The sequence below is a fragment of the Castor canadensis genome, chromosome 16, assembly GCF_047511655.1.
Source record: "Castor canadensis chromosome 16, mCasCan1.hap1v2, whole genome shotgun sequence".
Classification (NCBI taxonomy): domain Eukaryota; kingdom Metazoa; phylum Chordata; class Mammalia; order Rodentia; family Castoridae; genus Castor; species Castor canadensis.
The window spans coordinates 10,144,674-10,168,170 of record NC_133401.1 but is presented as its reverse complement, the minus strand read 5'-3'; the positions used below and the strand labels follow the sequence as shown (position 1 = coordinate 10,168,170).

At 55.3% G+C, this 23,497-nt stretch overlaps 3 protein-coding genes across 5 annotated transcripts in view; 1 reads left to right on the top strand and 2 right to left on the bottom strand.

Moving 5' to 3' along the window:
* Positions 1–6,083: 6,083 nt before the first annotated feature.
* On the bottom strand, positions 6,084–8,412 carry Med29 (mediator complex subunit 29). Its single transcript, XM_020156971.2, has 4 exons — positions 8,197–8,412; positions 7,675–7,733; positions 7,413–7,497; positions 6,084–6,415 (listed from the first exon to the last, which is right to left on the bottom strand). The coding sequence occupies exons 1-4, from the start codon at positions 8,410–8,412 to the stop codon at positions 6,173–6,175; spliced, it is 603 nt and encodes a 200-aa protein (XP_020012560.1). The 3' UTR covers positions 6,084–6,172.
* Positions 8,413–8,536: 124 nt separating this feature from the next.
* Paf1 (PAF1 homolog, Paf1/RNA polymerase II complex component) lies at positions 8,537–13,016 on the top strand. 3 transcript variants are annotated; one of them, XM_020156967.2, is made up of 14 exons: positions 8,537–8,972; positions 9,168–9,197; positions 9,336–9,428; positions 9,706–9,827; positions 9,913–9,979; positions 10,085–10,186; positions 10,261–10,366; positions 10,482–10,550; positions 10,632–10,735; positions 10,821–10,937; positions 11,025–11,153; positions 12,072–12,177; positions 12,287–12,377; positions 12,459–13,016. In XM_020156967.2, the coding sequence occupies exons 1-14, from the start codon at positions 8,926–8,928 to the stop codon at positions 12,872–12,874; spliced, it is 1,599 nt and encodes a 532-aa protein (XP_020012556.2). In that variant the 5' UTR covers positions 8,537–8,925; the 3' UTR covers positions 12,875–13,016. The 3 variants fall into 3 exon arrangements, with proteins under 3 accessions (XP_020012556.2, XP_073913987.1, XP_020012557.2); XM_074057886.1 differs by lacking the exon at positions 9,168–9,197 and having other exon boundaries at positions 12,643–13,016; XM_020156968.2 differs by lacking the exon at positions 9,168–9,197.
* A 118-nt stretch (positions 13,017–13,134) lies between these two features.
* Positions 13,135–23,497, bottom strand: part of Samd4b (sterile alpha motif domain containing 4B) — a 35,828-nt gene continuing 25,465 nt past the window's right edge. Inside the window, exons 4-13 of the mRNA XM_020156974.2 lie at positions 21,504–21,743; positions 20,990–21,099; positions 20,745–20,831; positions 19,704–20,043; positions 19,261–19,346; positions 18,683–18,801; positions 17,645–17,843; positions 17,343–17,466; positions 15,440–15,523; positions 13,135–15,233 (exon numbers count right to left, since the gene is read on the bottom strand). Coding sequence (XP_020012563.1) covers positions 15,205–15,233; positions 15,440–15,523; positions 17,343–17,466; positions 17,645–17,843; positions 18,683–18,801; positions 19,261–19,346; positions 19,704–20,043; positions 20,745–20,831; positions 20,990–21,099; positions 21,504–21,743 — 1,418 coding nt within the window. The 3' untranslated portion in view covers positions 13,135–15,204. The remainder of the gene's footprint in view (positions 15,234–15,439; positions 15,524–17,342; positions 17,467–17,644; positions 17,844–18,682; positions 18,802–19,260; positions 19,347–19,703; positions 20,044–20,744; positions 20,832–20,989; positions 21,100–21,503; positions 21,744–23,497) is intronic.

Sequence of the window (23,497 nt, the reverse complement as noted above, 5' to 3'; positions counted from 1 at the left end):
GATGGAATCACATAAAGTGGAAAGCTAGGCCGCGGGTGGCTGACACCTGTAATCCTAGCTACTCAGGACACAGAGATCAGGATGACCAAGGTTCAAAGCCAAATAGTTCCCAAGACCCTATCTCGAAAAAAAAAAAATCACAAAAATGGAGCTAGTGTTGTGGCTCAAGGTGTAGGCCCTGAGTTCAAACCTCAGTACCATAAAAACAAAACAAAACAAAAAAACCTGGAAATAGAAAAACAGACACATCTGCAAAGAAAAATCCCTGGAGACTAACGGGCCTGGGAAGGGGATTCTACCCAGAGGCTTCTCATCAGATGAGGGAACCTGAAACACCCTCTTTGTTCCCATGGAGGGGGGACGATTGTTGAGGTCCAGGATACCTAGCAAGACTGGTATGGAAACTGGGGCGGTGTAGCCCCTAAGCCCTCATTCAGACAAAGTCACTTCTCATTTCTTCAGGATGGGGATTGTTGTAAGTGCTTTAAGGACATTAACTCAGTTCCCACCGCCACTCATGGAGATGTTACACCCATTTAACAGATGAAGAAAGAGATCAGGTGACTCTGCTAGTTCCAGCAGTTACTATCCAGCCCTTAAATTGAACGTCTGTCCTTTGAGAAAATTCAGATTGGAACAGCGAGGTCTTTTATCATGGAGGAAGAGCTCCTTGAATGAAAATTTGATGGGAAAAAAGAAAGCGAAGGGAAGGCATCGTGTCATAATGGGAGCATGCTGTGACTGAAGTCTTAAATTTTCCAGTGTCATTCCCCACCCAGGCAAACATTTTAAATTTTTATTTATTTTTCTTGAGACAGGGTCTGGCTTTGTAGCCCAGGCACACCTGGAACATCAGCTTATCTTGCCTTACCTCCCGAACGCTAGGCTCACAGTGTGTGCCGCCATGCCAGCTTTCCCAGTCTTTTAATACCATATTTGGCACGTCTTTAATATCAAAGGGTTGCCTTAAGTGAAAACTCGGTTAAAGATCTGGGAAGGAAAAAAAATTTGTTTTCATCCCTAAATGCTGGGATTACAGGCATGCATCCCACAGCTGGAATTAGAGAATTAATTTTCTTAAGAGGGTCTTGGTGAGCTAGATGTTTTGTGAGAAATTGGGTGTGTGGGAGCTATTACCACGAAGCCACAGCGCAGTTTCAAGGGTGTTGCAATGAGGGCTGGTACTGAGGTGGGGAAGATTCGATCAGAGGCCAAGGTTTGTGCCCACTTGCCTCCCAGAGTGTGTGTGTGTGTGTGGGGGGGAGGGGGAATCCCTGGTGCTGAGCTTTCTGGGGCCGAGGGGCCTTCCTGGACTGGTCCCGTGAGCTGGGCAGGCCACAGAGTGCCTTGGCACGGTTGTGGCCTCCCGCTTGCCCGTGACTCACTCGCGAGGGGCGGGGGACGGGGGCTTCCTGGAAGCCGTGACGGAGAGGTTGAGCCCGGACGCCCGGGTTCCTCTCCTGTAACCAGGGCTTCTGTCTGCTGTAAACAGAGCCTCGAGGACAACGGGAAAAGGGGGGGAAGGAGGGGCAAAGGGACTTGCCTCCAGTCCAGCCTCCAAGTCCCTAACCCGCTGGTAAGACTAAACAGAAAAGCCAGTGGGCGGCACCCTGGGGTCCTCCAAGCAGCCAGCTCTGGCCTGGGTCCCAGAGCATTGCCCGTGACTCAGCCTGGCCCCCTCCCCTCGCCATCTGCTGAGTCATCCGAAGTGCGCGCCGACACCCGCCCCCCAAAAAAACCAAGACGGACCTGTGGGGCTCAGGAAGCAAGGCACCGACGTCCACAACCAGGGAGTCCAGGGGCCCAGCCATCTTCTCCCCCAGATCCCCCAGGCCCACACCCTCCCCCCTCGGTAGCAGGGGTCCAGGCCACAGTCCTTCCTCCCTCAGACCCAGGGGTACACACACGAACCCCTCCCCGTTCAGAGCCTAGAGTCCAAGTTCCTAGCTCCTGCCCCATCAGACCCAGGGGTCCTCGCCCCAGTGCCTTGTCCCTCAGAGCCAGGAGCCCGGGTCTCCCCCAGCCTCAGCGTCCCAGGCCAGGAGGAAGTTCCCGGCTGGACTCCTCCCAGCTCCGCACGTAGCCAGCGGGAAAATCCGCGGCTCGGCGGAGGCCGGGAATCCCCTCTGGAATGACGGTGGGGAAGGGGATGGCCAGGGTCCCGGGCGGGGCGCAAGGCCAGGTCGCGGGCAGGCGCGGTGGGGGCAGGGGGGGGTAGCGAAAGGGGCGGAAACCAGAGAGGCTAAAAATATAGCGAGTACTTCCGGCGGGGGTGGGGAGGGAGGGAGGAGGAGAACGGAGAGCAGAGTTTCCAGAAAAACAAGCGGGGACGGGAAATGCGGGGGTGTGAGAGCCCGAGCGAGCGAGCGAGCGGGGGCCCGAGTGCTCGCGGCACGTGTGCCTGGTTGTGTGCACGTCTGGCGGGGTTGCCTGGACGAGGGTGGCCCATGGTGGCACTGGCTGTGTGTGCGACCGCGGGGGCGGGCGGGGATCAGCCAGTGTGCAGACCCTGGTGTTTGCGCACCTGCAGGTGGATATGGCGCGCGCATCGGGGCGGGAGGGTGGTACTTGGGTGTACGATCGGGGAAGTAGTTGTGGGCGTGATCGTGCCCAGTGTCCCGTGCGTACGACACACAGGCCAGAGGCGTGTGTGTGTGTGTGTGAAAACAAGCTGGCTGTGTCTATAACATATGCCTTTAACTGTCTCTATATGGGGCGGGCCTCAAATGTAATTACTGCAGTTGCTTTTGAGGTGACATTCATAGGACGTGTCACATCTGCCCCCACCCCGCCCCCGTGTGTAGCACTGAGCCACCGTGGGATCTGGGGTGACTTAAAAGTCCTCGCAGGTGCCTGGGTGAGGCACTATGCCTACTGATGGGACAGAGGCCGGAGCGCACACAACCTTGAAGCTGAGTGTGTCAGCTCTGTGGCTGAGTGTACACCGTTCTCACGAGTGCCAGTAGTGTTTGTGTCCTTGCTCGTGGGCGTCTCTGAGGCTGTGGCGTCTGGATGCGGTTCCTCTGTGGCCCAGTCACAAGGCAGCGAAACTAGTGAACTTTGGTGCCTGACGTCACAGCCACAGTGTGTATGATGGTGATGGGAGGGCGGCTGCCCGTGCGCCCTGCTCCATGTCGCAGCTCGCTGTCTGCATCTGTGGGCCCAGCAGACGTAGCACACACCCACCCGCACCTGAGCTGCTGAGCGTCTGGGTCATTCTTATCTGTCCCCAGCCAATCAGGTCTTTTCTGCCACTGGGCTGAGGGCAAGGCTGAGTCAGCCAGTGATGGGCAAAGTCTGGGATGGGGTGATAGTGGGCTAAGTTGTGGTTAGAGGGTTGTGGAGTCTGGATTGTTCCCTTAAGAGTCTGTGGCACTGTGGATAGGATCCTGTCCCACTCGGGCACCTTGTAGTAAGGCTGGATGTGCTTGTCTCTAGAGGGTGGGGTGGTAAGAGCTTGTGTGGTCCCTGGTCTGTGGTTGTGCATCAGGCTGTAGAACTTCCCGGTGTGGGCCTAACAACCAGTCCCCTCCTGGTTCCCTTATTCCCTCATCATGGCCCAAGCTGCCTCTAAATGCTCATGACCTCAACAGTGCATTCCTGCCTCAGGGCCTTTGCACTTGCAGTTCCCTCTGGAATGTTTTTTTTTTATTTTTTGCAGTACTGGGATTTGAACTCAGGATCTTGTGCTTGCTAGGCACCTGAGTCATGACCTCAGCTCTTTTTGCTTTAATTATATCTGAACAGGGTCTTGCGCTTATGTCCAGCCAGGATGGTCTGTGAGCCTTCTATTTAAGCTACCTGTGTAGCTGGGATGACAGAAGTGACCACCATGCCTACCTTATTGGTTAAGATGAGGCCTTGTGAACTTTTTGCTCAGACTGGCTTCAAACCGAGATCCTCCCAATCTCTGCCCCTCCCCTAACAGCTAGGATTACATGAGTAAGCCACCACACCTTGGAATGAGTCCTAGACATCCATGTGACATTCCCTCCCTCTTTCAGTTCTGCTCTATCACCTTCTCAGAGGCCTTCCTTGACTTGTCAAGATCATTTAAAGTCTTGTTTTTCATTTTTGGAGACAGGGTCTTGCTATGTAGGCCAAGATGACCTCCAACTCTTGCTCCTGTGGGATGTGCATCCATCACTCCCCTGCCCTGCCCTGTCTCAGGTGTGTCTTTCAGCGGTTGATCCTTGTGTCCTGGGATCCCATGCCCCCAACCTGTGTGTGTTGTGTTGACACCACCTTGTAGGTCCAGCTGTACCTGTTTTCTTGTACATCTACAATGAACTGATGGACACATCTCTGTCAGCATGCAGTGGGTGTCCTAAGCTGGAAGCTGGCGGGCTCTGCTGGGGGCAGTTCGTGCCTTTTTAGGTGTACACAAGACGACTATTTGATTAGGCAAAACCATGACAGTTATTGGCAATTAAGTGTGGTTAAGGAGGTATATAGGGGTGCCCAGATGACAAGGACTAGATGGGTAGGGCTACAGTCCCAGTTATTCAGCACACACACTAACCTAGGTGTCTGTATGAAGGCCTTTCTGGTTTTGTGTGTGTGTGTGTGTGTGTGACTAAGATTTGAACTCAGGGCCTACACCTCAAGCCATTCTGCCAACCCTTTTTTGTGATGGTTTTTTCAAGATAGGGTCTTGTGAACTATTTGCCCAGGCTGGCTTCGAACCAAGATCCCCCGATCTCTGCCTTCTGCATAGCTAGCATTACAGGAGACGAACCAGGAGCCCCCGCCCTTTCTGTTGTTTTGAGACAAGGTGCCGCTCTGCAGTCCAGACTATCCTGGAACTTGCAGTCCTCCTGTGACAAAAGTGCATGTCAGCTGACTGTAGGTGGGAAAGGCCCATGTCTTTGGGGGCTGGGCAGGACTGACTCAGCTAGACGGGGAGTACCAAGGCTTCCCTGAAGAGGCTCCCTCATTGGACCACCATCCTGCCCCGCACCTGGGATGTCCACACACAACACGTAAGCTGGCCACCTTCCCAGTTTTCCGGTGTAGGGCCTGGGCTCTGGGTGAATCAAAGAGGTCTCTGTGCTCCTAGGGTTTCCTTGCAGACATGGGGTCCAGGACAGGAGGCTGCTGGGTGGTGACATGGGAACCAGGGCACCAAAGGTGCTGGGTGGGGCAGTTCCCCAACCAGGCTGAGTCACTTGGGCCTTTCACAGTCTGACAGCTGGGCCTGGGCTGGTGGCTCCGCCCGGCACTTGCCCAGGCCTGAAGGCCACGGCTGAACTCCCCAAAGCTGGTGGGGAAGTGGGGTGCTGGTGGGGGCCCCCTCCCCAGGCCCTGCTTCCCGGAGCTGGGTTCTTCCCCAGGACTGATGATTCACCCCTGCCAGTGCCTTTTCACTTCTCCTTTGGGGCTAAAAATACAAGGACCAGGCGCTCAGCTGAGCCTAGCCTCCCCATGCATTGCACAATGCCCCTCTTTAGAGTCCCGCTGACGCAGGGGATGGGCGGGGGCCTGGGCTGCTCCTGAATCTGGGTGTGCTGAGGTCAGGGCGAGACCCCTCCACTTTTCTTTTCCTGGGCCTGCAAATCCTGGGGCTGGGTTACATGGGAGGAGCTGTGGGCTCTAGGCTTGGCTGTGGCCCTGGAAGTGAAGTCTCTTCCCCGAGTCCCACATAACTCAGGGTTCAGCACCCTTCACAGACAGCTGGGAGCTGGGGCAGAAGACAGCACAAGGGAGCTGGGAGAATGAGGCAGAGAGATACAAGATCACAGGGCTTAGACAGAAAGGGAGGCAGAGACACACAAAAAGGAAGAAAGAGAGACGCAACAGAGGAGACTGAGGAACTGCTAGAGAAAGGAGCAGTCACACTGGAACAGACTCCAGAAGGACTGAATAAGTGTCCAGCTAGAGTGCCACACCCAAGCCTGGTTTGGGGGGGAGGTAGGCCCTGGAACAAAGGTGATTAAGCCCCCAGTTCAAAGTTCAGCCTAGGCCTGGGAGGGAGGCAGGAGGCAGCAAGAGCCTGGCTGGCATTGCCTACAGGTCTCTGCTGCCCCCTGGTGGCTTCTGGCCACAGAGCTCAAGTGGGAAAAAGAAATCGGAGACCACTTGCTTTGGTTTAGGCCACACTTCATTCTCTCTCTGCCAGTACCCTCCCATACCCCTCCCTACCCTCCTATCAGCCCCACTTCCCACAGAGACCTCAGAGGGGGCCCCCAGGGCCAGTAGGGGGTGCAGGCGTCTTGCCTGTGACCTTGTTGGCACAGTCCAGCAGGGCAGTGTGAATGTCCTTGGCACAAGCAATCTGGGCCTTGATAACCGCCAGGTACTGCGGGTAGGGCAGGCTGTCAGGCTGCACGGCGTCGGGCTTGGTGGCTGTGGGCACCAGCGTTGGAGAGTGCTTGGCACTGTCACAGCTCTGTGAAAGGCACTCGTGTGCCAAGCGCTGTGAACAAGCAGGCAAGGGCCCAGTGTCAGCCTCACCCCTAACTTCTGTCCCAGGGGCCAGCCTGGCCTGGGGATCCCCAAGGTCATAGAGGCAGAACAAGGCCCTGCTAATCACTTGCTGGGTGACCTGGGTGGGGCACAGGGCTGCTCCTCCCTTAGCCTCAGTTTTCCCTTTTGGCAGAAGGTGAGAACAGAGTGTGAGATACAGCACAGGTCTTGCTGTGTACTTCTGTATGTTGTACTGGAGTTTGAACTCAGGGACTATAAACTTGAGCCACTCAACCAGCTCTTTTTTGTGAAGGGTTTTTTCAAGATAGGGTCGCATGAACTATTTGCCTGGGCTGGCTTCGAGCCTCAATTTTACTGATCTCTGCCTCCTGAGTAGCTAGGATTACAGGTGTGAGCCATTGGGGCCCATCTACTAACAGCTTCTCAGGCTCTGTCTTGCCTTTAACACCTATCTAAGATGAGAAAGCCTTGCCTCACTCCTAGCCTAGTGGCATGGCAGTACCTCCCAAGCACAATCTTGCAGCGTTTTTCCTGAAATCCCATTTTTAAAGGAGGAATCCAGGGTTCACCGGTCCATTTGTCTGATCTGAGATTCAGCCATGCCTATCTGTCTTGCCCTTCTTCCATTCTGTGTACCAGTCTAGCCACACCCTCACCCCTCCACCCCAGGCTACCACATCCAGAGCTTCCCCCATTCTAACCCTGATTTCTGCCTGCATCTCCCCCTTCTCCCAGACTCCTCTCAGCAGAGCCCTGATCATTCTGAGCTGTCCTTGTTAGGTGTTTTATTTGTCACTCTGCTGAATGAACTAAAAGCTCTGTGAGAGCAAGAGTCAGGGCAACACTGTGTTCCCAGCATCAGCTGAAGTACAGGTCTGGTCCAGAGGAGGTGACCAGTGAGAGAGGTGACTGCTGAGTAAGGGCTCCTTAAGGCCCTGGGGAATGAGGCAGGGCAGTGATCACCGAGGGTACAGAAGGCACCTTACCAGGCAGAGCTCCAGCTGGTCACACAGTGCGTAGAACTCCTCCAGGCACTTGTCAAAGCGCTGTATGGATCCGTCACTGCTCTTTCTACAGCCGGGGAGAAAAGGGACACTCAAGAATGGATTTCCAGTTCCTGGGACTCCACTGTCTACCAACTCAGGGCCCATCAGTAAAGCCAGGAGATCCATAGGAGGGCCGCGGCAAGGGGAGGAGTTTCGGGAGGGGGTTCGAGATAGGCCATATACTGGGGGAGGGGAGACTCACTGTCCGTTGTCAATGTTAGTGTTCTGAATAAGGTTCTGGGCTGCAACCTTCATTAAGGTCTAGTTTTTTTAAAAAAGAAGAGAGAGAAAACAAAAAGACGTGGGAAACAGAGAAACACAAGGGGCTGTCTTTGGAAGATCTACACTCTTCCTTGAGATCCACCCCATTTCGCGCCTCCTCTCCACAAACTCCATTCCCACTGCAGTCTCCAACAGTATTCCCAGAGGCGCACCCTCATCAAATGTAACCTCCCCGCTACACACTTCACACACACCCCCAATCACCGTGTCGGCCACTCCTTCTGCACAGGCTTTAAATGGACCAGAGCTCGATTTCGCCCCTAAACTCCCTGTCACTGAGCTCCGGCTAATCCCAGCCTCGGCATCCCATCTGATCCCATTTCGCACTATCAATCAAGATGAGCTTCTTACTCCTCTCCCCTGCCTACGATCTCTCCTTAGCTAAACGGCCTCTCGGCAAAGGCCAAATTCTGCTCGCTCCTCGAGGCTCCGGGTCAATCACCTGGAGACTCTCCTTCAGCTGCGGGATGAGCATCTTATAGCGCTGCACAGGATCGAAGTCCTGTTGCTGCTGCTGCAGGAGCCCGCTCTGGGCGGGTCCCACCAGTTGCGTCGGCGGTTGCGGCTGTTGCTGGGGACCCGGGCCACCAGCCGAACCTGGACCTGACACGCCAGCAGCTGAAGTAGCGGTTGAAGGCTGCTGCTGTGGTGCAGCCATCTTTCTCGTCTACAGTGCCGGAAGTATGTCACTACGTTCCCCCCCATTTCTACGTCTTTGTACATAGGCTGCATTCACTAGTTAGCACCGCCTTCCAGGTAATTTAGCCAATAAAAGGAGAGAAGTTGCTCCACCTTCGGACAGTGTCAAATCCGACGACCAGACTGGGAAATCTCTCCACCAATCATAAGAGGACTTTCCTTTCTAGCTCCTCCCTTTACCCACCAGCTCGCCAATCCGCACGTGGCTCTGATTCGGACTCTATTTCCCCGAAGGCCTAGCGGCCTGAGGAGACCTGTTGGGTCCTCAGCGTCTTGGCGGCAGTTGGTGGCCGGAGGTGCCTGCGCGTTTACCTGAGTCTCCGCGGAGCTCTTCCTTCCAGCCCTCCCCCTCGGAGAGCCACACCGACCACAGCCCCGCCCGCATTCAGGCGTCCAGCGAAGTCGGCACGCCCCTCCGCGCCTGCCCGCGGAGCAGCAAGGACCCCGTCCGGGCCGCTGTCGCCTGGTCGCTATGGCGCCCACCATCCAGACCCAGGCCCAGCGGGAGGATGGCCACAGGTAGGCACTGCGCCGCTTTCCTGTACACCTGGGCTTCGGCAGGGAAGGGTCGGGCAGGGGGGCCGTGACGTCACGGAGCGCTGCCCCGGACCAAAGGGCGCGGGGCTTGCGGGGGGCGGAGGGAGTGGGCGCGCGGGACGTGCTGCCCTGCCCCCCTCCACCGTGCTACCCCTGTCTCTCCCACCCCTCCCCCAGGCCCAATTCCCACCGGACTTTGCCTGAGAGGTGAGCCCCGCCGCGCTTTCCTAGGGAGATGGGGCACGGGCTGACCCCGAACTCGCGGTCCTCCCTCCGCTTCCTGGTGCCGGCATTACAGGTGTGCACCACCACGCTCGGCAGAGTTGTGAGCCACTGTTTTTCTAGGTCTGGAGTGGTCTGCCGAGTGAAGTACTGCAATAGCCTCCCTGACATCCCCTTCGACCCCAAGTTCATCACCTACCCCTTCGACCAGAACAGGTGAGACTTAAGGGCAGGGGTGGGCAAGCTACTAAGAAACAGAAGCTTCTTAAAGCAAGGACTGCCTGAGGCGTTGGGTGCTCCCGCCTTGGATCTAGTACCTACCTTGCATTAGCAGGTGCTCAGTAGGTACTGTGGGCGCACGCAGCGTCCAAGCATCTCCCAGCGGGTGGGGGATGGGGGGCGGGAAGGACACCCTAGTCGGAGCCTCTGGGAAGGAGATGTGCTGGCTGAGGCTGGAGTCGGAAACCACAAACGAGCATGCTTCCCCGCCCAGGTTTGTCCAGTACAAAGCTACTTCCTTGGAGAAACAGCACAAACATGACCTGTTGACTGAGCCAGACCTGGGTGTCACCATCGACCTCATCAACCCTGACACCTACCGCATCGACCCCAATGGTGTGTGGGAGACCCGGGAGGGCCTGTCCCTGGCCAGCAGAGGCCAGGCCTGGACTCCATGGTCTTTCGGTCCCTTGCTCTCTAGTGCTCCTGGATCCGGCTGATGAGAAGCTTTTGGAAGAGGAAATCCAGGCCCCCACCAGCTCCAAGAGGTGAGGGGGTGCCAAGTGGGCACTGGGCCTGGCTGGGATGGGCTCTGCAAGCAGGAGGACATCCTGTGCTGCGCGGGGTCCTGAGGTGCCTGGCTTCCCCCCTAGGTCCCAGCAGCACGCCAAGGTAGTGCCGTGGATGCGGAAGACAGAGTACATCTCCACAGAGTTCAATCGCTATGGCATTTCCAACGAGAAGCCTGAGGTCAAGTACGTGACAGGCGGGAGGAGGAAAGGGAGCTAGGATGCGAAGTGATCCTTACAGGCCTTGTGTTTACTTCTAGGATTGGGGTTTCCGTGAAGCAGCAGTTCACAGAGGAGGAAATCTATAAAGACCGAGACAGCCAGATCACAGCCATTGAGAAGACTTTTGAGGACGCCCAGAAATCTGTAATCAAGGGACTGGCCCAGGAGGCGGGGGGCGGGGGAGAGGCGGACAGGTGTGACTCGAGCCCTTCCTCTTTCTCCTCTCCTCACCTGTGTTTTCTGCCCTCCCACCCACCAGATCTCCCAACATTACAGCAAGCCCCGGGTGACACCCGTGGAGGTCATGCCTGTCTTCCCAGACTTTAAGGTCAGGTCCAGGGCAGAGGCAGAGGGTTGGCCTTCCCTGCCTGTCCATTCTAGGCTAACCCTGGTGCTTCCACCCCAACAGATGTGGATAAACCCCTGCGCTCAGGTCATCTTTGACTCAGACCCGGCCCCCAAGGACACAAGCGGTGCAGCTGCGTTAGAGATGATGTCTCAGGCCATGATCAGGTCAGTGGTCCTGCGGACCATCTTGGCCTGCTCCTCTTTGCCCCTTTGTCCTCACCCTTTACTGCTGTTCTCTTCTCTGACCCAGGGGCATGATGGATGAGGAGGGGAACCAGTTTGTGGCCTACTTCCTGCCCGTGGAAGAGACACTGAAGAAACGGAAGCGGGACCAGGAGGAGGAGATGGACTACGCACCAGATGATGTGTTCGTGGGCCGGGGTCGGGCCGTGGGGACTGAGAAGCCTTCCCTGTCTCCTCCTGGGACAGACAGGCTGACTTTGCCTTCCCTCAGGTATGACTACAAGATAGCTCGGGAGTACAACTGGAATGTGAAGAACAAGGCCAGCAAGGGCTATGAGGAGAACTACTTCTTCATCTTCCGAGAGGGCGACGGGGTATACTACAATGAGCTGGAGACTAGGTACTCAGCACTGCTGCCCACTTAGCCAGGACTTCCTGTGCGTTTGCAAGCCAGCAGGAGCCTGCTGGGGCCCCTTGGGCTGGATGGTGCTCATATGAGAAGCTAATAAGAAAATCTTCAGATGAGGTGGGGACCTTTAAAGCTTTTGTGCTGAATACACAGCCACCTGCCCCAGGACTAGTACAAGACTTCCAGTGAGACTGCCAGGGCATAGGGTGAAACACAAGATTAGCAGATCCGTTTTAAATGAAACACTTGATAGCTAGCTTCAGACTCTTTCCTGAGGGCTGAAAGATAACTGCTGTGCTGGGGCCCTTGGTGTAAGAGTTGGGAAAGAGTGACTTGACTTTCTGCTTAAAGCAGAGATCACAAATTTTTTTTTTTTTTTTTGGTGGGACTGGTGTTTGAACTCAGGGCTTCACATTTGCAGAGCAGGTGCTCTACTATTTGTGCCAAATCTCTAGTCCATTTTTGCTGTGGTTATTTTGGAGATGGAGTCTACAGCACTATTTGCCCAGGTTGGCTTCAAATTGCAATCCTCCCAATCTCAGCCTCCCAAATAGGTAGGATTACAAGTGTAAACCAGTAGCACCCAGCTAGTGATCACAAATTCAGACAGGAAATGTGAAAGGCATCAAAAGAACTCTAGGTGACCACACCAGAGTGGGCACCACACCCCATTTTCTGCCCACCATTGCTATGTTGGGGGCAGAAAGGCCCAATGGGGTCATAAATTTCTATCATTCAAAAGTCAGAAATCTAGATTTGAGACCTCCTGGTTTAAGTGTTGGTTAACCACACACCATATATAAAATCTTTCTCCTGGGGTCCTATAGGCCATGCATTGCTGGGAATGTCAGGAGACTGCTCACCAGCAGGGTCTATAGCCCCATCTCCCACCCTCTCTGCCCACTGCAGGGTCCGCCTTAGTAAGCGCCGTGCCAAGGCTGGGGTCCAGTCAGGTACCAACGCCCTGCTTGTGGTCAAACACCGGGACATGAACGAGAAGGAATTAGAAGCCCAGGTAACAAGCACCACTAGCCCCGGGCACCCACGGAGAGGGCAATGGGAAGTAGAGATGGACAGAGGCCTGACAGAGTCCCTGTCTCCCTTTCTAATCCTGCCTCTTCCAGGAGGCACGGAAGGCCCAGCTGGAAAACCACGAACCGGAGGAGGAAGAAGAGGAGGAGATGGAAACCGAAGAGAAAGAAACTGGGGGCTCAGGTAAAAGGAGAGGTGAGGCCAGGCCCTGGGAGACCTGGGAGGACAGAACCCTGGGTCTCACCTGTCCCCACTCCCTCACAGATGAGGAGCAGGAGAAGGGCAGCAGCAGTGAGAAGGAGGGCAGCGAGGACGAGCGCTCTGGCAGCGAGAGTGAACGGGAAGAGGGTGACAGGGACGAGGCGAGTGACAAGAGTGGCAGTGGTGAGGATGAAAGCAGTGAGGATGAAGCCCGGGCTGCTCGGGACAAAGAAGAGATCTTTGGCAGTGACGCCGATTCAGAGGATGATGCTGACTCTGATGATGAGGACAGACAGGCCCATGGTGGCAGTGACAATGACTCGGACAGCGGCAGTGATGGGGGTGGCCAGAGAAGCCGCAGCCAGAGCCGGAGCCGCAGCGCCAGCCCTTTCCCCAGTGGCAGCGAGCACTCTGCACAGGAGGATGGCAGTGAAGCCGCAGTTTCTGATTCTAGTGATGCAGACAGCGACAGTGACTGAGCCCTAGGACCTCTGAAGGGGTCTGCAACACATACAGTTTTTAGAGCAGGAAGGCACTTTTCAAGCCATCTGTTGTGAGCCCTCCACTTTGCAGGTTCCCCACCCCACAACCTTTGCTGTTAATAAAGCCAGCTTCTCTTGACTCCAGCAGAGGCCTTTGGTCTCATTTCACCCCACCCCGCCCCTGCCCCCAGCTGATGTTTAGGACGTCAGCTCAAGTCACAGAAGCAACGCCACCGGGTTTCCAACAAAATGCAGTGTAACAAAGGTCGCAATCTTTTTTTTTTTTTTTCTCCAAAATAAGCCCAGACCATTAAACAATTGAAACTCCAACAAATAAGTCTTCTCCAACAGCGAGAAAAATTGTACAGTTACTCAAAGCTGATTCTGCCAGTGGGGCTGGGGACAGTAGTGGGTGGGGAGGGTGGGATCATGGAGGAAGGCCTGGGGGTGAGGTGCGAGGGTCAGGGTCCTGCCCATCAGAGTGGGGCCGCCTGCGTCCTGCACTCTGCTGTCAGGTGTGGGGGGGCAGCTCTCACCTCCCGCTGTGTGTGGGAGGCACCACCTCCCAGTGCCAGGCAGGGTCAGTCACCCTTGATGGGAAGCGAACAAGACGGGGGGGGGGGGGGCGCCGTGGGTGGTGGTGGTGGTGGTGGTGGTGGTGGTGAGGGTCCCAGGGGAGGGACACCCTGCTGATTCCAAACAGGTGGTCCGTCCACTGCGCTTCTTGCAGCTAGGGAGGGGCTGGGGAAGCCCATGAGCTTGAGGGGAATGAGCAAAGGCACAGAAACCTGGAGGGCCGGGGCAGGGACTTGCATAGGTTGATGAGTGTGCAAGAGGTACATAATACACCTGACACCCCGCCCAGCCCGGCACTGGGAGAGGAGGTGGGGACCAGAGGAAGGTCCCCAGGGCCACTCTACCCCCTGGCTTCTTCCCCCTCCCTGGGCTCAGAGCGGAGGGAGGTCCACAGACCAGGAGGGCAAGGGCAAGGAGGTCTGGGAATGGGCTGATAGTGCAGGGAAGGCGGTGGTTTTCGGAAATTTTTTTTTTTTTTTTTTTTTTTTTTGGTTTTTTGTTTTTTCCCAACATTTTGTATCTTTAATAACATACACAATGGTTACCAGCCATATTCATAACAAAAGTTATTCATAAAATGTATCTAAAAATAACATTTTTTTTTCCTTTTAGGTGTGAAAAGCTTGAGAATGTCCCAGTGAGAGGGGTGAGTTGTGGGGGTAAGAGGAGGTTGGAATAGGGGGACACTGGCTTCCCCACGGTCTGAACCCCCAAGTCCACTCCCCTCCACGTAGGCCCCAGAACAAACCCTCATCAGAATCAGGGACCAGAGGGTCTGTGTGACTCTGGGGCTGGGACGCACCTCTGGGTTATGATATAGTGTTCAGCTTACATGAGGTCATGACAGAAGGGGGAGGATATGGGAAAGGCTGAAAGAAAGAAGGGGGGGGCGTGTGGGGGCAAAAAACCCAAAAACCAAACAATCCCCTTTCCCATGTTCCTAACCCCCAAGTCCTTCACCACCAGACCTAGGAGTGGAACGGTGTGTTGGTGGGGGAAGGGGACGTTAAGGCAACAGACTTCCGGACCTCACCGATGCCCTGGCTGCACACCTTCAACCTCTGCATCTGAGAGCCAGGGCTGGGGAGTGGGGAGCGCAGGGGGTCTGGAGGAGGAGGCTCTGCCCTCTCCCCTCATAAAGTTCAGGCTCCCCCTGCCACTGTCTTGGCTCAGAGAGAGGCCTGGGGATGCTAAAAATGATAGGGAATGATCAGAGAGAAAAACCGTTAAGAACTATATAAATATGTATCTTAAATAGGCCTAAGAAATTAATTGTAGAGAACTCTGATAAACAGGGCAAGAGGTGAGAGGTGGCTCCTGTCTTGGGGAGCAATGGGACTGGGGAAGGGCAGGGGGCGGGGAGAGCAGCTCCACAGGGTGTTGATCAGTTTATCTCTGGGGGAGTCTGCTCCCTCAGGAAGAGGCAGGTGCTCAGCAGTCTGGAGGAGGGAGGATGGGATGGGACCAGGTGAAGGATGCGGGAGGGAAGGGGCAGGCAGTCTGGCTGGTCCCTGCCCCCTGTATCCTGGCTGCCCTCTCTGTCCCCCGGCCTCAGCATAGATCCCTCAACGGGCCTGGGAGTGAGCAAGGCGTGTGCCAGTGTTAAACAAAAATGAAGAGGTGAGAGAGTAGAAAAATATTAGAATGTGTAGCTGAGCCAGCCCACCCGCTCGCTGTGCGGAGAAGCCCGTTGGGGGTTGGCCCCGCCCGCCGCCCAGGGAGCCTATGGGTGCGCTGGGCTGTGGGTCCCGTCAGATGGTGGAGGTTTTGTCTGTCCCATCTGTGGTAAGAAAGGGAGGAAGGGAGGAGGATCAGGAGCTGGCGGGAGGCCCAAGGAAAGGCACTCATGTAGCCTGTCATCCCAGACGGGCCCTCCCTGGAGTCTGGCCTCCCCTCGGGCCCCTCAGGAGGACTCTGAGTTGCTCGGTTCAGAGGTGGAGACACTGGGTAGGTGGGAGCTGGGTCAGGGAAAGAGGAAATGCTCACCACCCAAGGCGTGTTCTGTCATGCTCAGACACAGAGACTCCAGGGTGGGATTGATCTCCAGGTCAGGCCCAGGGACCGGGCAGTCTGGGTAGGAGAGAGAATGGCAGCAGTGAGGGAGGACTGACTTGACTGGGTGGAGGGGAGAACCAGGTGACAGAAGCTGCTGGTACAGGGCAGGGGTCAAGGATGGAGACAAGAGCTTGAGAGGCATGCATACACATGGGTGGAGGACAAGACTGGGCAGAGACATGGCGACACGTCTGGGGGTATCACAAAGCAAGCAGGGAGACCATAGCAGGGGTAGGGGCTTGGCAATGCAGAAAAGAGGAAGCTTTTCTGGAGCTGAGGGAGCTTTCTTGGAGGCCACACAAACTGAGTATTTTGGACATGGACTGTAAGTTGCCTTGGGCACAGTCTGGACACCTGCCCTGGACACTGGACAGCCCGGTGCTCTGATCTGTGTGGTTGGTGCAAAATATACCCCTTCCAGTTCCCGCTTGGACTCGCTCCTCTGGACTGGATGCAATTCAGGCAGGCTGAGCAGGTGAGAAAAGTAGGACAGCAGCCCCGGGGCCTATGCTCAAGCCACTTCTCAAAAGGTCCTCCTATGCTAGCGCCTGGCAGGCCTGGCCCCAACCCATGAGCTTACCCCTCAGCTCCTCACTGTGGTCAGGAGGTCTGTCTGAGCTGCTTTTGAGCTGGCCTTACAGGACCTGGCTCCCTCTCACCACCAGCCATCAGACCCCAAGTTCAGGTCCAACCAGATCCTGTATTTGTCTCCTCTAAAAACACATTTTGAACTTGGACAAGTCACCTCTTTGTGTCACACTAGTGACTGGTAAGATGAGAGTAGTCTCAGTACCTCCTCTGTGCAGTTGGAAGGTTCCATTTTCTTTTTCTTCTCTTTCTTTTTTTGCGGTACTGGGGATTGAACTCAGGACTGTGTGAACAAGCGCTCTATCACTTGAGCCCCGCTCCCAGTTGGAAGGATTCCATTTTACAGTGTAGGAGAGCTGCCTAATGGAGCTGGCCCAGCACACACCAGTAAGCAGAATGGTTCTTAACAGTTCATCTACCCGTTCACTTAACATTGCAGATACCTTCCCATGTGCCAACTCCTGTGCTAGGACAGATACAATGGATGGGGCTTCCTGGCTCCAGAGACAGCAGTTCACATTCTCTCACAAATGGAAAATCCCTATGGATGTGCCAGTTTAGGGTTGCCTACAAATTTAAGATCTCTCCAGGGCAGCCCACTGAAGACCATCAGCCTGCAGGTGCCCAGCAGTGCTCAGCCAGGGTGGAGGAGCCATGACTCCTCATCCAGGGAGGCAGGGATCCATGACAAGTACATTGCTGATCTGTCCTGCCCACTTACTTAGCTTTCCCAACCTCTCATCTCTAGACTGGTCTGTGGACAGACTGCCCCCAACACCTTTGGAGCAGACCCTCAGCTAAGATGTATAGTCACTGATTCCTGTGTGGCCACCAGCCTCTGAAAGAACACAGGGGTATGGATGGGCAGAAACCTCACACTTTGACCTCTTACCCCTTAACCCCTTCCAAACTGAGTAGTTAATGACTTTATAAAGAGACAGAGACCAACATGGACACTGAGAACACTGCACAGAGTGTGGAGGTGGACAGGAGAAAGGGTAACAGGTGTTGGTGGATGGGGGTAAAGGGTGAGAGAAGGTCAGAGAAGAGTGCAGGCAAGACCTGACAGGTAAAAGTAAAACAGAAAAACCACTCTCCCATGATGGGGGAAGATAGGTGCAAAGCAGAGAAATATGGGGAGAGCTGCTCACACAATGGTGAAAGGACAGTGAATATGACCCAGGTGAGAAGAGAAAGGCCTGCTGAGAAGGTTGGCCAGGCCGTGTGCCAAGGGCGGGCAGCTCACCTGGAGGGAACATGAGGATGGCCTGGGGTGCCGAGTGGACTGGGAGCGAATGGGTGCGCTGCACAGAGCTGCGGCTCTGGCTGGGCATGCTGTTACTGCCTCCAGGGTTGGCAAACCACAGATTCTGCATGGGACATGGGAGAGAAAGCAGCATGAGTGGGAAGAGGCCCAGGCCGGGGGGTGGTGGAGCTGGCAAAGGAGCACCCTCTCTCTTCAAAACGGGCCCGAGGGCAGAAACACAGCCACACATCCTGGGCACTGCTACCCCAACCCCAGAGGGCTCCTGTCTGCAGTGGGCTCACCTGTCGGCCCTGGCTCCCCAGGCTGGGGCTAGTGAGGGCATGTCGAGGGGAGACGCCCCCAATGCCTGAGGGGCTCAGGAGGCCCATCCTGCCAGGTGGGAGGGCCCGTGGAGGCATTGGGAACTGCCGCTGGGTCCGCCGGGCCACCCCCATCCCCACAGAGCCAGCTATGGGGAGCGAGTTGGAGCCGAACGCCCAGCTGGAGGAAAGCAGAAGGCAGGGTATTAGTTTACACAGATGGGCATGTCCATTCTAACCTCACCTTCCCTCACCACCCCAATGGGAGCACAGAATGCAAGCCTGATCTGAGCAAGGATTCCCCAAGTCCTTTCCTCCTGATCCAGGCACCCTCCCTGCTTGGAGATGGGGAGGATGAAAGGGGTTTTCAGTGTCCATGCAAAGCAGTTCTCCGAACTTTACTTGTCAAAGGAGAACTTTCTGTTACTTGTTTGGTGCAAGAAGGGCCCTGATGTGCATGGAAGCAATGCTAGGAATCTCTCTGTGTAGCTATCCTTATCTCAACTAGCAAAAACGCTGTCTTTCTTATTATTGCTTATGTCTACTCTTTAACAAAATTGGAGAAAAAGGCAGAACAGGTTCTACCTGGAAGCTAGCGGGGATGGGAGGAGAGGGAGGGGGCAGGGGGAAGAAATAACCCAAACAATGTATGCACATGTGAATAAATAAAAAAAAAAAAAAAAAAAAAGAAAAAGAAGGGACCTGAGTGCCCTCTGCATCCAGGTGGGGAGAAAAGGTACAGGGAAGAGGCCTGTGTCTGTGCACGTGCTGGTTGTGCCAGCTCAGCATACTTCGTTTTTGGTTTGTTTTTATTTTTGTTTTGTGGTGCTGGGGATGAAATCCAGGGCCTCATGCATGTTAGGCAAGTGGTCTTTCTTGCATACTGGGAAGTGCACCTGATATTCTGAGAACATCTCTGGGTGATCTGACCAAGCACAACAGGGATCCCACCCAGACCACAATCAACCCTTCTAAGCACCCTTCTGCCACCACAAGGACCCAGGGAGGGTGCACACCCACCCCTTCTGCTGCCGGTAGTTCTGCATATCCAGCGCAGCTTTGCGCGGGAACGTCCGGAGGAGCTTCAGCACTTGCTGCTTCCAAGACAGCAGCCGCTTCTTCTGCGTCTCTGTGAAAGCCTAGAATTGGGAGAGGGGAACAGGGTGGTTGGTGCTTTTCACATCTGCTTCCACTCATTCACTGCTAACATGAGCCTGCTCTATGCCAGGCAATGCTGGGCACAGAGGGCTGTACTCCCAGTGTTCCTGGCTTCACTGGGGAGACACCCAAGCAATCAGTGATTACTGGGCAAGGTCACCCTCCCATAAGGGCAAGAACAGGAAGTACAGGAACCCTGAACCAGCAGGCGCAGTTGGTGAAGTGTCTCTGGGAAACCAAGAGAAGGGGTGAGCAGGAGCGCAGCCGCTCCCACTATGAGTTTATACAAAGGCTCTAAGCAGAAGTCTTTGAAGCCAACACTTATGAGACTAGGGGCTGGAAAGGCAGGCAGGTCCAGGCCATGCGGGGCCCCATTGCAGTGCTGGACATGAGAAGGGTGGGCAAACTTTCCCTTCTCGGGAGCCTAGCAAAGGCCTTACCTCATGAGTCAGGCACTTTTCGATGAGCTGGAGGTAACTGGTGATGTTCTCCTCATCTGGTCGGGACACCAGAAGCTGGGTGCACACTGAGGGACAGGGAAAAAGCAGGAGGTTAGCTCTGCATGCTCTCCACCATGCTGCAGCCTCCCTGGCCCCAACCAGCTGGAGCAGGAGGAAGAGCAGGAGACTCAGGCAGGATGAGTCCCAGTACGGTGCTCAGCACAGTCCTTGGGCTTTGAAAGCAAGGGCTATCATCCACCATCAGCGTAGGTGTCCAATGGCCAGGGCCTTGCGACCTCAGCCTCAGCTACTCTGCAGTGCTCTGGTCTCCAGGAGCTTCCAAAAGCCCTGCTCCTACCATCTAACTTGGATTTGGTCCCGCAGACCCAGGGTCACCTGGCTTTCTGTCTCAGGTCTTTGGGCTAGGCTCTGGTTGCTCTTACCTTTTCCCATCACCCGTGTAAACTGGCTGGGGATGTCCCCGTCGGCGACGGGAGCCGGGGCTGGCTCACTGCCATCAGTGGGAGTTGGAGCTGGTGGAGGGGGATAGCTCTCCGCAGCTGGAGGGTCCTTGGCCTCAGTGCCCTTGTCGGTACTGGGGTGGATGAGGGGAGGCTCAGCACCTGGCAGCAGCGGTTCCCCTCGGCCCCCATCCTTGGCAGTAGAGGTGGCAGCAGCGGCGGCCACAGTGGCCTGAAGGACGCTGTAGGCCTTGATGGGTGTGACAATGATCTGCTGCAGCTCTTGCAGAGCATTCCGCAGGTTCCCGCCTTCCAGCACATCCTGCAGGAGGCACAAACAGCTCAGGTGCAGAGGCAGAGAACCACTACACAGTGCCATCAGACAGGGTCTGGGGAAGACTAAGTGGCCCCTAGGTTCCAGCACCACCAGCTCTACATAGACAGGCACACACACACTCATGCACATACTCCTCTTCTCCTCTAAGGTGGAGTCCCAAGGAACTCAGGAGAAGGGAGTGTAATGCTGGGGCCTCAGGGATCCACTGAGGAGGAACCAGAGATTCAGACCAAGAAGACGTGCGGGGAGGAAAACCCATATGGTGAGCAGCAGGGAAAAAAGAAATGCAAACAGCGAGTGGGCAGGAAGCAACCACGTGGAAAGAGATCTCTCACATACATGCAGAGAGGGAGGAGAGAAAGAGAGAGAAACTCTTTTCTATCAAAAAGAAAGATCAGTCAGAAAAGCAAAAGGGTACCATTAAAAGACAGGGAGGCTCTGGAATTACAAAGGACAAGACGGGAAGCCTCTTAGCCACTAGCAAGTGAGTCCTTTGGTGCCAACTTGCATGTGGCCCCTGGAACTTGGGTGCCCAGAGCTGTGGCCACTGGAGGTCAGATCTGAGGAGTGAGAAGGCCCAGGGAGACAGCCAAGGCAGCTGCCAGCAAGGCAAACCCAAAGTCTTTGGTTTACTGGTACTACTGGGCAGCTGCTTGGCCTCGGTGTTTGGGGAACCCGGTCCTCACCTTCTCTAGGGACTTGAGGACACTCTGCCTCTCACGCAACTTCTGGATGCTCAGGGCTATCTTGTGGCGGGCACCTTTGGTGACATTCTGTGATAAGGACAGAGGAGGTAAGAAGCTGGGAATGGGACCATGAAGTACCTAGAGGTGCCCAACAGGGAACAAGGAGACAGAGGCTTGGGCAGCAGGAGCAGTGCCAATTGCAATTGCTGGCCCCAATGCCTCCCTGCTGGTCCCAGTGGCTTCACCTGAGACTCCAGGTGCTGCTCGGTCAAGGTCATCATCTCCTCATAGCTCATCTGTGAGAACAGGGCAGCGTACTTGTGCAAGCGGAGGCTCTTGAGCCACGAGGGCACATCTACAGAAAAGGAGGGTGAGAGGTCAGGAGTTTGATCATGGTGGCCAGAGGGAGGGTTTTGGGGAGGGACCAAGCATAAGCCTTAAAATCTTCAGAAAACCAGGAGGGGGTGAGGCTGTGAGTCACTTCTTCATAAGCCCAGCAGTGTTCTTTCAGGAAGTTTCCCTGGCAGGGACATCTGACCCTCTGAGCTGTAAGGATGACGTCACTGGTTTCTCTGACATTGTCCTAGAACTTCTATCAGTTACCTGTATCCTTGTCAGACTGGTGAGGGCAAGGGCTGTGAGGGTGGATTAGTCTCTCAGTGACTACCCACTCCCCTCAGATTTTCCCTCTTCAGGTGGCAGCGCTGAGCAATTTTCTGAGCCCTGGTGAAGGGCTGGGGTGCTGCTCTCCATGAGTACCTTTCATGCCGCTGCCGTCCTCCTGGAAAGTGTTCCGGCTGGAGCCCTGCTCCTCCGTCTGCTCACTGCCAGAGGATGCCACGCTGCTCTGGGGCGAGAGGGGTGCGTGGTCGGGCGTGGTGAAAGCAGCCCGGGCCCCAAGCTCCTCCGGACTTGGCCACTCACCAGGGGCCTGAGGGCTTGTAGGGATGAGCGACATGGAGCGCTTCAGTGGGCTAGGGTGGATTTGGCAAGGGAGACCTGGCCAGAAAAGGAAAAGCAAGAGGTCAGGCTTGGGGATCCGACTGTAAAAGACCATGCCCCGAAGACGCACAATCCTTCAAGGTAAAGGGACCCTGGGGCCCACGGGGAACTTCCTACCAGATACTACAAAATCCCATTACCCCCACCCAACTCCCCAGCATCCCTGGCTGGCATTATGGATACAGCTTCCTCATTGGTTTCTTGCCTTTATTCTTGCCTCCTACAGTCCCTTTCCTTCAGAGCAGCCACACAAATCTGACCAAACTGGTCCACTGCTTAGATCCCTGCAGCTTCCTTCATGCTGAGAACAAAATCCAAACTTTTCCACACACCCAGAAGGCTCTGCAGGCCCTGGCCCCCTGCACTGACCTTTCATCTTCCATACCCCAGCCCTTGGCCCATACCCCTCCTGAACCCCCATGTACTCCTGGAGCACTCAAGCTTGTTCCAAGGGACTTTTGCCCTTGGTGCTGGAGATGGAGCCCAGAGTTTCACACATGGGAGGCAAGCGCCCAACCACTGAGCTCCACCCCAAGCCCACACTTGCTCTTTGCCGAGAGTTGTATTTTTTTGTTTGTTTGGTGGCACCGGGTTTTGAACTCAGGGCCTCACACTGGCTAGGCAGGCACTCTTGCATATTCACTATTTCTCATCTTCCTGAATCTTAGCAGTAGGCTCCCTCAAATCTCACCTCAAATGTCACTTCCTAAGGCCTACACTAAACCTTCACTCTGAAGTTGCTGCCCCAACCCTTAGCCCCAATTACTCTCTTATCATTCTTCTCGCACCTGTCACAACCTCAAATTACCTTACCTAGTCATTTGTTTACTTGCTTATTAACTGTATCCCTTTGCTAGGACTTGAAGATCTGTGAACCTGTCTTTAGATATCATGATATCCTCCTGATAGTCATAGTGGGGCCTGGCCCAGGAATTCCCTTAGCATTTATCACTGGGCCACACCAAGGCCCAACAGGCCACCCCTGCAGCCTAATGGCTCAGGGTGAATCCAGGCCCTCTTCCACAGGACATTTCACACCCATCCATCCCATTTCTGAGATTGCCTAAAGGCTCCAACTCAAGACAGGCAGGTGCTGGTGAGCTCCCAGTCCTTCCCACCCACTGCGTTCCTCTGCCTGCACTGTTCTCCCACTCCCTCCACCAGCTGCTCTGCCTCCATGCCTTGCTCAAGTGCCCCCTCTGCAGCCACCACAAGCCCAGTGCTTGCTGTCCTCCACACTAGCCAGCCTTGTGCACTGGATGGGCTTGGGGGCTTGTACAGGATGGATACCTGTCCCAACCATTTCTGCATCCAGCATCAGGTACGACACAGAGGAGCCCTCCAACCAAGCTTCATGAAGGACAAAGGATGCTAAGGGGGCCTGTGAGCCCAGTGCAGGGAATCCAGAAGTACCCCCAAATCAGCCCTGAGAAAAAGAGAAGGAAACAAAGCCAAAAGGCCTGGGTAGGTGAGGACAGTAAGGCCCAGGAAAGGAAGTCCTTTGCCCCAGTTCCCACAGGGAGCTGGGAGCAGAGACAGAGAGCTCCAGCCTTGTTCTGATGGAAAGGCTGGGGTTTTTGCCAGTGCTCCACTGACACCCCGCCCAGGAAAGAGGCCAGCATAGTGCAGGTCTCAAAGCACCTTCTGTCATCATCTGTGACAATCCTGATGCTCCTAACCAGGAATTCACCCAAGGGAGAGGACGGTGCACTAGTCCACCCCATGAGCCAGTCTCAGACTCCCTACCCAGG

What these genes read in the sequence shown, in the direction of transcription:
- Med29 (XM_020156971.2), bottom strand. Translation starts at nt 8,412, where the DNA reads ATGGCTGCACCACAGCAGCAGCCTTCAACCGCTACTTCAGCTGCTGGC. An exon ending in ACTAACATTGACAACGGACA is followed by an intron (nt 7,498 to 7,674) that starts GTGAGTCTCCCC and finishes CCCCGGCTGTAG; the next exon opens with AAAGAGCAGTGACGGATCCA. An exon ending in ACCAGCTGGAGCTCTGCCTG is followed by an intron (nt 6,416 to 7,412) that starts GTAAGGTGCCTT and finishes GCTTGTTCACAG; the next exon opens with CGCTTGGCACACGAGTGCCT.
- Paf1 (XM_020156967.2), top strand. Translation starts at nt 8,926, where the DNA reads ATGGCGCCCACCATCCAGACCCAGGCCCAGCGGGAGGATGGCCACAG. An exon ending in GCCCCCACCAGCTCCAAGAG is followed by an intron (nt 9,980 to 10,084) that starts GTGAGGGGGTGC and finishes CTTCCCCCCTAG; the next exon opens with GTCCCAGCAGCACGCCAAGG. An exon ending in AGAAGGAATTAGAAGCCCAG is followed by an intron (nt 12,178 to 12,286) that starts GTAACAAGCACC and finishes TGCCTCTTCCAG; the next exon opens with GAGGCACGGAAGGCCCAGCT.